Source organism: Tursiops truncatus, chromosome 3 (assembly GCF_011762595.2).
Source record: "Tursiops truncatus isolate mTurTru1 chromosome 3, mTurTru1.mat.Y, whole genome shotgun sequence".
In the NCBI taxonomy this organism is placed as follows: Eukaryota; Metazoa; Chordata; class Mammalia; order Artiodactyla; family Delphinidae; genus Tursiops; species Tursiops truncatus.
The window spans coordinates 153,216,680-153,228,818 of record NC_047036.1 but is presented as its reverse complement, the minus strand read 5'-3'; the positions used below and the strand labels follow the sequence as shown (position 1 = coordinate 153,228,818).

Genomic DNA, 12,139 nt, shown 5'->3' with positions numbered 1-12,139 from the left:
CTCTTCTCCTTATGGGACCCCTCTAATGTGAATGTTGGTGCACTTAATGTTGTTCCAGAGGTCTCTTAGGTTGTCTTCATTTCTTTTCATTCTTTTTTCTTTATTCTGTTCTGTTGCAGTGAATTCCACCATTCTGTCCTCCAGGTCACTTATCCGTTCTTCTGCCTCAGTTATTCTTCTATTGATTCCTTCTAGTGTATTTTTCATTTTAGTTATTGTATTGTTCATCTCTGTTTGTTCTTTAGTTCTTCTAGGTGTTTGTTCTTTGATTCTTCTAGATCTTTGTTAAACATTTCTTGCATCTTCTCGATTTTTGCCTCCATTCTTTTTCCGACGTCCTGGATTATCTTCACTATCATCACTCTGAATTCTTTTTCTGGAAGTTTGCCCATCTCCACTTCATTTAATTGTTTTTCTGGTGTTTTATCTTGTTCCTTCATCTGGTACATAGTCTTCTGTCTTTTCACTTTGTCTATCTTTCTGTGAATGTGGTTTTCACTGCACTCGCTGCAGGATTATAGTTCTTGCTTCTGTTGTCTGCCCTCTGGTGGATGAGGCTCTCTAAGAGGCTTGTGCCAGGTTCCTGATGGGAGGGACTGGTGGTGGGTAGAGCTGGGTGGTGCTCTGGTGGACAGAGCTCAGTAAAACTTTAATCCACTTGTTTGCTGATGAGTGGGGCTGAGTTCCCTTACTGTTGGTTGTTTTGCCTGAAGCGACCCAGCACTGGAGCCTACAGGCTCTTTGGTAGGGCTAATGGCAGACTCTGGGAGGGCTCATGTCAAGGAGTACTTCCCAGAACTTCTGCTGCCAGTGTCCTTGTCCCCATGGTGAGCCACAGCCACCCCCCACCTCTGCAGAAGACCCTCCAACACTAGCTGGTAGGTCTGGTTCAGTCTCTTACAGGGTCACTGCTCCTTCACCCTGGCTCCCGATGTGCACACTACTTTGTGTTTGCCCTCCAGGAATGGAGTCTCTGTTTCCCCCAGTCCTGTTGAAGTCCTGCAATCAAATCTGGCTAGCCTTCAAAGTCTGATTCTCTGGGAATTCCTCCTCCTGTGCTGGACCCCCAGGTTGGGAAGCCTGATGTGGGACTCAGAACCTTCACTCCAGTGGGTGGACTTCAGTGGTATAATTGTTCTCCAGTTTGTGAGGCACCCACCCAGTAGTTATGGGATTTGATTTTATTCTCATTGTGCCCCTCATATCATCTCATTGCAGCTTCTCCATTGTCTTTGGAGGTGGGGTATCTTTTTTGGTGAGTTCCAGTGTCTTCCTGTCAATTATCATTCAGCAGTTAGTTGTGATTCTGGTGCTCTCGCAAGAGAGAGTGAGCACACGTCCGTATGTGTCCAACTTCATTCTTTTGCATGTGTATAATCAGTTCAGTTGAAGAGACCTCTATCCACTTTTTATCTTTCAAGAATTTGTTGGCATGTTTTGTCACTGTTTTATCTCCAATTTTCTTTGCCCTTGTGGATTTACAACTTAAAACAATTATTGTTAAGTCCATTTTCTGTAGAAATTTGGGAGAGAGTAAAGTGAATACATGTGTTGAATTTACTATGCTTAATGGGAAATGACAAGAATTAAATTTGAAAATGTCTCTGGTGTCTCCCTAGCAGCTCCATTCTCCTGCTCTCCTCACACTGATGGGAGCAAAGCTTTTCACTTCTAATGACCACTGTCAAATCAAGCACAGATAAAGCAAGACCCACGTTTTCCCAAACAAGTAATGACTAAAGTTGTTCTGAAATTTTCAATGATTTATTGATAGAAGACAAGAGAAGACTTTAGGGGAAAAAATTGCCAGTGTTTACAAAGGCCTGCAGACAATAGAAATCCCTCTTGAGATTTGAAGAGACCTCAGGGATCTAGACTCTTCAAATTCGGACCTCATTACTCTCCCTCTGTGCAAATCTAATTCAAGAAATTAGTCCTACAAATATAAGCAGACATGCCAACAAAAATACCCTATGGGAACGTCCATGACAATTTTTTTAAATTCATTTATTTTTATTTATTTTTGGCTGTGTTGGGTCTTCGCTGCTGCACGTGGGCTTTCTCTAGTTGTGGCGATTGGGGGCTACTCTTCATTGTGATGCATGGGCTTCTCATTGCGGTTGCCTCTTTTGTTGCAGAGCAACAGGAGCTCTAGGTGCGTGGGCTTCAGTAGTTGTGGCACACAGGATTCAGTAGTTGTGGCTCACGGGCTCTAGAGCACAGGTTCAGTAGTTGTGGCGCACTGGCTTAGTTGCTCCATGGCATGTGGGATCTTCCAGGACCAGGGCTTGAACTTGTGTCCCCTGCATTGGCAGGTGGATTCTTAACTACTGCACCACCAGGGAAGCCCCCGTGACAATTATTTATAAGAGGAGGAAGGCCTGCATTGTGCCTTTTGTGGGCCCCGGGCACTTTTGCCTTAGTAAGTGGGTGTCTTCCTCCATAAAAACTGTTTAAAAAATACAGTTTATGACTGTGTTAGCATAAAGATGAATATAATCCAGGATGATTGTGGAAAACAGTATGAAGTTTCCTCAGAAAACTAAAAATAGAATTGCCATATGATCCAGCAATCCCACTCCTGGGCATATATCTGGGCAAAACTATAACTCAAAAAGATATATGAACCCCTATGTTCATAGCAGCACTATTCACAATAACCAAGACATGGAAACAACATAAATGTCCATCTACAGATGAATGGATAAAGAAGATGTGGTACATATATACAATGGAATACTACTCAGCCATAAAAAAGAGTGAAATAATGCCATTTACAGCAACATGGATAGACCTAGAGATTATCATACTAAGTGAGGTCAGAAAGAAAAAGACAGATACCATATGATATCACTTATATGTGGAATCTAAAATATGACATAAATGAACCTGTCTGTGAAATAGAAACAGAATCACAGACATAGAGAACAGACTTGTGGTTGCCAAGGGGAAGGGGATTGGGGGAGGGATGGAGTGGGAGGTTGGGGTTAGCAGATGTCAGCTTTTATATATAGAGTGGATAAGCAACAAGTTTCTACTGTATACCTCAGAGAACTGTATTCAATATCCTATGATAAACCATAATGGAAAAGAATATTTGAAAAATAACGTATATATATGTATAACTGAATCACTTTGCTATACAGCAGTAATTAGCACAGCATTGTAAATCAACTGTGCTTCAATTAAAAAAATATAATCCAGGCTGGATCCATTATTTTATATACATGTATTCATTACTCTGACATTTTTTTGATTTAAAGAGAAATTAAAATGAAAACCTTTCCATGGCCCTAAGTACATCGCTGGTCCTCAGCTCTGGGCCTCATGTATCTCACAGAGAAGCCATCAACCCTGAGTAGAAGTAACTGGAGAACACCTAGCACATTGTCACAGAGGCTCTATGGGCCTCTCCCAGCTTCTGGTGGCTGCCAGCATTCCTTGGCTTGTGGCCACACCACTCCAATCTCTGCCTCATGGTCACATTGCCTCCTCCTTTTATATGTGTGTGTGTGAATCTCTGCCTCCCTCTTATAAGATTTCATGTGATTGCATTCAGGGTTCACTGGATAATCCAGGATAATCTCCTCATCTCAAGCTAATTAACTTCAGCACATCTGCTAAGACTATCTTTCCATATAAGGTAACATTCAAAGGTTCAGGAATTAAGAGCTGGATAGTTTGAGGGTACTTCTCAAGCCACCACATCCTCCAAGATCTGCATGACTTCCTCCCCTCCAGGTCAGTAGAGGGTGCCCAGAGGGATGTTGGAGCCCACTTGGCCCAGGGCGAGGGTGCAGAGGCGAGCAGAAGCCAGCAGCATCTGCCTGGGCCTCCCCTGTGGCTCTGACTTCAGCAAACACCTGGGGAGGGTGTCTGGCAGTTGTCGCTGTGCTGTGCCACAGGCAGCAAGGCCAGCAGCCCCTTCACATTGGGCTGGGGCCACCTTGCAAGGCACCCACTTCCCGTGAGGTCCCAGGAGCTCTCTTATTCTCTTCTCATTCTCTTTCTGCCAGACCAGCATCTGTGTTTCTGAGCCCTGTCTGAGAACCTGGCTAAGTAAATTATTAAGAAAAATGGAAAGGACTGTGGGCACCAATTCCACCTCTCAGTGAGGAGTATGGACACTCTGGGTCGGCGGACCCAGCTGCGCCTTTCACACCAGTGGGCAGCTGGTGCCTTGGTTAGTGCACATCGTTGGAGGGTCTTTAATGCCCACTTTTTTTTTTTTTTACGATAACTCACTATGGTGTACTCTCCTTGTACCTGTGATATTCCTCAAGTATAAACTTCTCCTCTGTCAATATCTGAAGCCAGTGCACACACAAGCCTGGAAACAGCCCTCATGGTGCCCTTCCTCATTCCTCTGTGCTCCTTTCCCACGGAGGCTGGGCATGGATGGGCAGTCCTCAGGGGCTTCCCAGGATCCTGGGGCCCCTTTGCCATAGCCTGGTCTCAGAGACTCCCCCTGCCCATATGGCCACCCTGTCCCCTCCCAGAGAAGTCCTCCTGGGCCAGGACTGCTACACCAACCAACCAGGAGACCCCTCCCTCTCCTGTTCTGAGCAGTCACCATGACTCAGGTCAACATATCCAGGGCTCTCCTGGGAGCCCAGATGAGGCCATCCCAGCAAGGCTTTGGGGCTTTCTCTTATACAAGTTGGAATGGCTGAAGATAAGAAGGCTGGGGGCAGGGCCAGAGCAGGAGGGTTGCGGGGCTCAGAGCTGTGGTGTCCTGCCCATGGTCATGCCATGAATCTATCCCAATAACCCACTGTGGGCTCCTTTCTCTTCCTCATAGCTCAGTCATCTGGGCCCTGGGGCTCTGAACTGTGTTACCAACATGTCTATTCCTGTCTCCATGGGCAGCTTCCCTTGGGTCAATACTGATCGGGATCCCTCAACTACTTCCTTCTTCCTCTTTCCTGTCCACGGCACTCCTCCCCGCAAAACCCTGCTGTGGGTAGGGTGGACAGGGTCAGCTGCCATCCACATGGTTTTGCTGTGTGGGTTCCCGGCATTGGTGAAAGTGATGGCTTAAGCAAAGACTGAAATTCTGGTTTTTCAGATAGGTGTCTCCCCTGGGGTGACAAGCTGGCAGCCAGCAGTACCAAACCTCAGACACTGTTTCAGGCTTGGGGGACAAGCCACTATCCCCAGAGATCTCCCATGAGGTTCCTCCAGGTTGCACTGCTCTAAGTGGCTGTGCTGACTGCAGTGGCTGTGGCCAAGTTGTGTCCTGTATAATTAAGTCCAGTCCACCTGTTTCAGCCTGGGCTAGAGTGAGGCCCTACAATCCATGGACTGAAGGTGTAGCCAGCAGTCATTCCTTAAATGGAATGGTATCACCCTTACGAGTCAGAAGAAAGGCAGCTCAGAGAAAGTCAGTGACCTGCCAGGGGTCCCCAGGCCAGTTCCAGGTGTGTCTGCACACCTGGCTCTCTTCCCATGCCTTCTACTGCCCCTCAGGACTGGAAGGTCCCCCACTGACCAGCACCTTGTGCTGCCTCCACACACTGGGACTGGGAGCAGCTGCCTGCCAGGTGAGGAATGGGAGCTTGTGGATCAAACCCCAGGGGATGTCCCAGCCCAGACTGCAGATCAAGGCCCAACCCACAGACAGAAATGTTCCCTGCCATCCCAAAGTGAGGACTCTTTGAAGCTGATTCAACAGGTTAAAACCCAAGGGTTTAATAGCAATCCCTTCTGTTACTCCCATCTCTCCAGGCCATGGAGGAAACCATGATACCTATCTGTGCCCAAGGGGGCCAGGCCTTCCATTCTGGGGAGAGGGAGCAGCCTCCTTCCAGGTGGTCCACACCTGGCTGTCTTGCTGCATGCAAACCAGCTCTGATGGACTTCTGGCAGTAGCCCAGAGCAGCCCATCACCCTGGGAGCCATTCTGACCTGCCTAACTGGACCCCGTGTCCCATGGAGGGTGACCGAGGCCTTCAAAGATGCTGCCCCACCACCTTCCAAAGCCCTCAATTCTCTCTCCCCAACCTCTCTGTGTTCCTCCCTCAGCACCTCCATTATCCCTCCTGCCCCCCACATTTGGCTTATGACAAACTTTGCCGCCTATGGCTCCAGCTGGGAAGTAAAGAGGTTTCTATCTGGCTTTGAAGAGACAGAGGTGCACCTACTCCACTGCGGTCCAGGACAGGAACGACTCACTTGCCCTGCAGTGGTACCTGCAGCCAGTTGCTCCAGCAGATCCTCAGAGGCTGCTCACTGACTTCTTGAACTCCCCAGTTTGGTCTCATACAAGGGATACATTTTCTTCTTTTAACAACAGGTTGACCCTAATCCTTCTAAAAACAGGCTTTCCACCTCCCCTGTCTGTTCTCCTCACTGAAGCCCTCACTGATTAGCTGAGAATCACTCTGTCCCCATCCTCCCTGGCTGAAGCCCCAAAAGGTCTCTGGGATTCCTGAAAGAGGCATTTGTGGGTGGGTTGAGTTCCCGTTTATTCAGCCACAGATGAATGGATGGGTGGGGAAATGGATGGATGTATGGATGGATGGATGGATACATGGATGGATGCATGGGTGGGTGGATGGATGGACAGGTCGGTGGATGGATGGGTGGGTGGATTGAGCAGTGGGTATCTGGGGGATGGGTAGGTGGGTGAGTCCATGGAGAGGAGGTGTTGGGGTTGGATACCACTGCAGACAGTGTCTTTCCCAGTTGACTTTTAATGTTGCTTTTGAAGGACATGACTTGGTGAGGGCAGGGCTTCCTCCTTAGTGTGGTCACTCCTAGGGGCATTTCAATTGTTATCTCATCATCAAGGTGGCAAGTCACAAATGAGAAACTAAGGCCCTAAGGGGCAGTGGCTGGCCCAGGGCCACCCAGCCTCAGGGTGCCACATTCTCTACTCTCAGCAGTGAACAGCCTTCAGAGCACAGCCTGGCCCAGGCTCTCTACCTGGAGTCTCATGGCACCCAGGTCTTGCTCAGGGGTCCACAGGGCAGGCCTCCTTCTTGGTGATGCTGAAGTTCCCTCTCTGAACTTGCATGTGGACATCTGGTGGGGTGGACCCCATGACATGGGCACTGGCCAGCACCTTGGACACTCTCTGTAGCTGATTATCTGGGCTGAGGTGCCCAGCCTCAAGAGTTGGCCCAGGCCTCCTAGGGACAAGTGGCCTGGAGGATCCACCATGGGGGTGGGGGAGGCCAGTGTCTGTGCTGGAAGCTGTTTCCTGGGTTCCACCTACTGACAGTGAACATCAAGGTCAGGGACTCTGTAGCCCAGCTTGACAGGGCTGGAGTCCTGACCTACCCACTCTGGGTGTCCCTCTGTCTTCCCCCAGGACATCAGCACTACCACCTCATCCAGAAGATCCTGGGTGCTTCCAGTGCTGGCTCTCTCCTCTCTTTTGAACTATTTCTTCTTCCATTTGGACTTCCATTTGGACTTCCCAGTCCTGAGGAAGCCAGGAAGACCCTTCCTTGGGTGTGGGTCAGGCTCTGTGTCCCCATCCTCTGCTCATCCTCTGGGCTCTTCACTTGGTACTTAGGCGCCTAGACCCTCCTCCTGGACTGAGAACACCCTGGGCCTCAGGCAATGTGGGTGGAGCAGGTCTTAGGACTGGCTCTTGTAGAAGACCATTTAGGAAAAGGGATTTTTGCACGTATCTAACCTGGATAAGGACCCAACTAAGAACAGAATTCCTCTGCCCTTCTGGCGTCTTCCAAAGCTGTCCTCTTCTGCCCCTCACAGCCCAGACTCTCCCCACCCAGGCCTCACCCAGCTCCCAGGAGGTCCTGTTCTGCTCCTTCAAGAGGTGTGTTTCTCAGAGCATAATTGTAAGTCAGAGCTCATCACCACTTTCTCTAAACTTCACCTTAAAACAAGAAACCAACTCCTAATTTTGGGCTCCCAGGACCCATAGGATGGGGTCTTGCCAGCCTCTCCTCTTTACCTCCACCCATCCCCCCAGGTCCCTCCTTCCTTCTGACCCAAGGCCTTCCACACCAATCTTTCTCCTGTGCAGAGCTCCACCCACATGTCACTACTTACAATGGGAACTGTGGACAGGGACTCTGCCATGTCCCAGGGCCTAGGACAATGCGTGGCTCAGAGCAGGGCCCGATGCCAAGGAGCAGTGGTGACATTAGGACAGAATCAAGGGACACTCAAGTGTTCCCTTGGCCTGATTCCTTCTAAAGGAGGTAACTCATGGCTCTCTGGTAGAAATGAATAGGAGTGTGAGACTGGGGAGGAGGGGAGGTGGGACAAGAGGGTGGGTGGGCATCCTGTGAAGGGCTGGGGCCTGAGAGGAGGAGAGAAGAGAAGCTTCCTGGGATGTGGGAGGGGCTGAGGGACCCTGAGGTGGGAATACACTGCTGCCTGGTAAGATGCTCCTGGATGGTGCCCTTGCTGGCCGAGTTCCTATTCACACCTGAAGTCTCTGGTGCTCTGGGGAGTGAGGGCAGGTGGGGACATTCAGTGCAGCCCTGAGTATCCAGCCCAGGCAGGACCAGAGTAGCCCAGAAGGGCAGAACTGGAACTGAGGGCACTGGTTCCCACAACATGTGGGTGCACTTTGGGCTGGGTGAACAGGCAGGCATCCGGATGGCTGACACCTGGGTTGAGACATTTGCCAAGGGAAAGTGGTTAAATTCAACCAATGATATTGTAAAGTTAAAATGTCCAAACTCAGTGGGGGTCTTTTCCGTATTCACATTTAGAATTATTATAGAGGTAAAAATAACAGCAAACCCACTACTGCCAAAAGCTGCCTTTGTCGGGAGGGACTTTGCCCATGAAAGTTGAAAACGAGGCCGGGACAGTGGGCATTGCAGCCACGGGGTATAGGCAACACAGCAGGTGCCCGAGGAGTGAGAGAGGCCTGAACAGGGTAGGCACAGGGCCTGACCACAAAGTGGCCTCTGGCTCCTGACCTTTGCTGGGCTTCTGTCTGCTCACTTGGGTGAGGTGCCCGCTGTGCTGTGCTGACAGCTGGGTCCATGTGACATGGCCCGTTTTCCTTCCTGAGTCCCTGGGACTACTCCTGGGCTAGCTCTTTTGGGAAACCTGCTGAGGCCGTGTCCAGAGGGCCAGTGTCACACCCCAATCTAAAGCCACCTCTATGCCAGCCACTCACTTGTGAAGGGAAGGCATACAAACATCCCAGGGCAGGGCCCTGCCACACTCTCCGGGCTGGAGCTCATCTCTCTGGGTCGGGATTGAAGTAAGGGTCCTAGCTCAGAATCCCCTGATATTGGAGTCCAGGAGTGCACTCAGTCATGGAGGTGACCCTGGGTGCACGCTGAACCCCTCTTTTCCTGTCCCCGTCTGTGGTCTGTGATGGAGGTGGTCATAGGCTCTGGGGTGGAGGGTGAGACTTGGGGAGCTGATGGCAGGGACCCAGCCTGGGCTGTGCTCTCAGGCCCATGGGCCACCGGTGCTTAGGGCCTGAGGCAGCATTTGGTTCTAGTAGGTGGGGACAAAGCACTGTCACTTTATTCATAAAGTAAACATTAGGGGAATGCGTTCCTGGCTCTCTCGGGAGCCAAGCTGGGCGCTTCCCAGCTCAGAGTGGAACCCCGCGTCCTGGTGCTTCCAGCACCCTCTGCTGGTGGCTTTGGGAGACTCCACAGCCTACTGGGCAGAGAAGGGGGGCTGAGCTGCCTCTGCTGCCCTTTCCTTTGCGTGGCCAGTCCTGTGACCTTGTGGGGCTGATGATCAGCAGGAGGAAGGCTGATCACAGAGACCTGGGATTTAGCTGCGAACCCATTCACTGTAACTCAGGACTGGCATCAAATTTATTATTATCTTTTGTTAAATATTTTATATTTTCAGAGCATATGTTCTACAAGGGGGGGTGGGGCTAGATTTTCTTCCCAGTACATTTTTGTGTGTGCAGTTATGTGACAGGAGAATAAGTGACACAAACAGGTGGTACACATGTGAGAGGGGTCTCAGGCCTGGGCCCCTGCACGCAAATCATGAGTTGCTCCTCTGATTGAAAACAGCCTCTGGACTTCCACCAGGTAAACCTGAGACCCAAATCTCACAGGCAGATGACATCAGAGGAGGTCCACTGGGGACAGTCATACCTGCATTCACCATATCTTAAAGGAACAATACACAACGTGGGGGGGGTTCCTGCCGGGCAAGCCCCTGCTCGCTGCACGGCCGCCTGTCCTGCAAGCGTCTCATGGGGTGGGGGTGGGGTGTCAAACATTGTGGTGCTAACTGGGATGAGGGTCTTTCTCCTGCTAGGGGTGTGGGTAGCTAGGGAGTGTGAACTGGGCTGGGGGGGTGGGCCCTGGGCAGAATGGCTCCAGCCTCCAGATGGTCCTCTGCTGTTCTGTGAGAGTAGAGGCTCGACCTGCCTGACTCACTCCCCAGGGCACTGATGTCAGGTACAGATCAGGGGGCAGAAGACAGGGCCTTCCTGGGGCCACAGGGACATCCACTGATTGCCTCCTGGTACAGAGCTATGCCGGTGGGTCCTCTGGGCCAGCCCCAAAGCCTTCCTTGGTGGAACCCACAGTGTTTGCCTCTCATAAGGATGTTCACAGCTTGGACAGTGCCTTGGGTGGCAGATCTAGGTCCCAGAGGGAAGAACCAGGTGATTCTCAAATGGGGCAGCTCTAGACCGTCGGGTGATTCTTCCAGTTCTGGGGTAGGCAGGTGAGGCTGGGGACTTTCTCCAGAAAGAGGTGGCCACAGTGGGGTCTGTTATGACAGCACTTGACTGGGTGTCAGAGGCAAGGATCATCCAGATTCAGAAAAACCTTCCCTGGGATCCCTTCAGACTGAAGTTTTAAAAAGTAAATTCTTCACAGCAGCTCAAATAGTCTCTGAAGTTCTAAGGAAGAAAACAATGTTGAATAGTACTTCTCAACACGCAGGAGAAGAAGGCTTGCTGTAACTGGCTCGGCACTCCAGAGATGGCTACTCTGAGCTGTTTGGCCAGGCTCAGGAGAGGACACCCCCATTCCCCCCACAAATTTCTCATTTGTTGCTTTGAGGTGGAATGCATCTTTGAGCCATATGCATCTTCTCCTGAGCCTTGGAGTGGCAAGTGAAGAAAGCCATTCCCACGGGAAGAGAGGCTGCATGGAGGGGGCAGCATTTTGGGTGGGTGCTGGGAGACCACAGCTGAACCTTGATTACTATGTGATTCTCAGACCCTCATATTCCTCATCAGAAATCAGGGATCACACCACCCACCATACTAAGAGGAAGCACCCAAAGAGATATTTCCCATGAGAGTGCCTGACCCAGGGCTGGCCCCTGTGGATGTTGAGCTAAGTGGAATCTGAATCTGAAGGGAAGAAGGGCCCCAGGGATCAGCAGGGTGCTCCTGGGCAGGCATGGTGATGGAGTTCAAGAGAGCTCTGAAGCCTGGGTTTTGCTCTTCCCCAGACTGAATGAGATGAGTTCCTGGCCTGGGCCTCCAGCCTTCTGCTCGCTAGCCAGGCATGGTCCCCATCAACTGTTGGAGCCCAGGGTCCAGTGGACCTTGCCCGAAGCTGCTTTAGTAGCTGCTGTCTGTGAAGAAGGGCACTTGGGCAGATGGGATGCCATCGCTCTCCTCTGGTGGCCCTGCCAGCTCCCCGTACTCGCTGTTGTAGAACACCTGGCCCTGGGCCCCTGGGTCTGGCCTCTGCCGCCTCCCTGGGGGGTCAGCGTGTGCCATGGTCACATCCATATTCCTGCCTGGTCCTTTACAGCTGCTGAGACAGGGAAGGTGATGTCAGTAAGAAAAGAAGAGAAGAGTGATTGAAACCATGTTGGGTCTTATAGGAATCACCAGACACAACCGGAGCAATAAGAAAAGCCAATGGAAGCACACACAGACTTGACTTAAATACAAAAACAAACCGATGTGACTGTTGGCAAACACCAGAGCTTTCTTTGTCCCAAGCCTGGGTGTGGGACAATGGAGAAAGCCCAACTTCATCCCCCCAAACCTGCTTCTCTCCCAGTCTTGCCCATCTCTGTAAATGACACCAACGCTGATTCAATGACTCAAGCACCTGGATGTCATCCTTTCTTCCTCCCTTTCCCTCATCCCTTATATCCAGCCCACCCAGAAGTCCTGTCCTGTCTATTCCAAAATGCATCCATGCCCCTCAATCCATGCTCTTCCCCTACTTTAGAGTGAGCTGCCATCACT

General features: G+C 50.8%; 1 protein-coding gene across 6 annotated transcripts in view; it reads right to left on the bottom strand.

Annotated features, from left to right (window-relative positions):
• Window positions 1–1,710: 1,710 nt before the first annotated feature.
• Window positions 1,711–12,139, bottom strand: part of FLT4 (fms related receptor tyrosine kinase 4) — a 46,456-nt gene continuing 36,027 nt past the window's right edge. For 2 of the 6 annotated variants that reach the window (XM_073802882.1, XM_073802881.1), the window contains one exon: window positions 1,716–11,696. In XM_073802882.1, the coding sequence (XP_073658983.1) occupies window positions 11,498–11,696 (199 nt within the window). In that variant the 3' untranslated portion in view covers window positions 1,716–11,497. Of the gene's footprint in view, window positions 11,697–12,139 lie in introns of all 6 variants that reach the window. The other 4 variants (XM_073802884.1, XM_073802883.1, XM_073802885.1 and 1 more) reach the window with 4 other exon arrangements.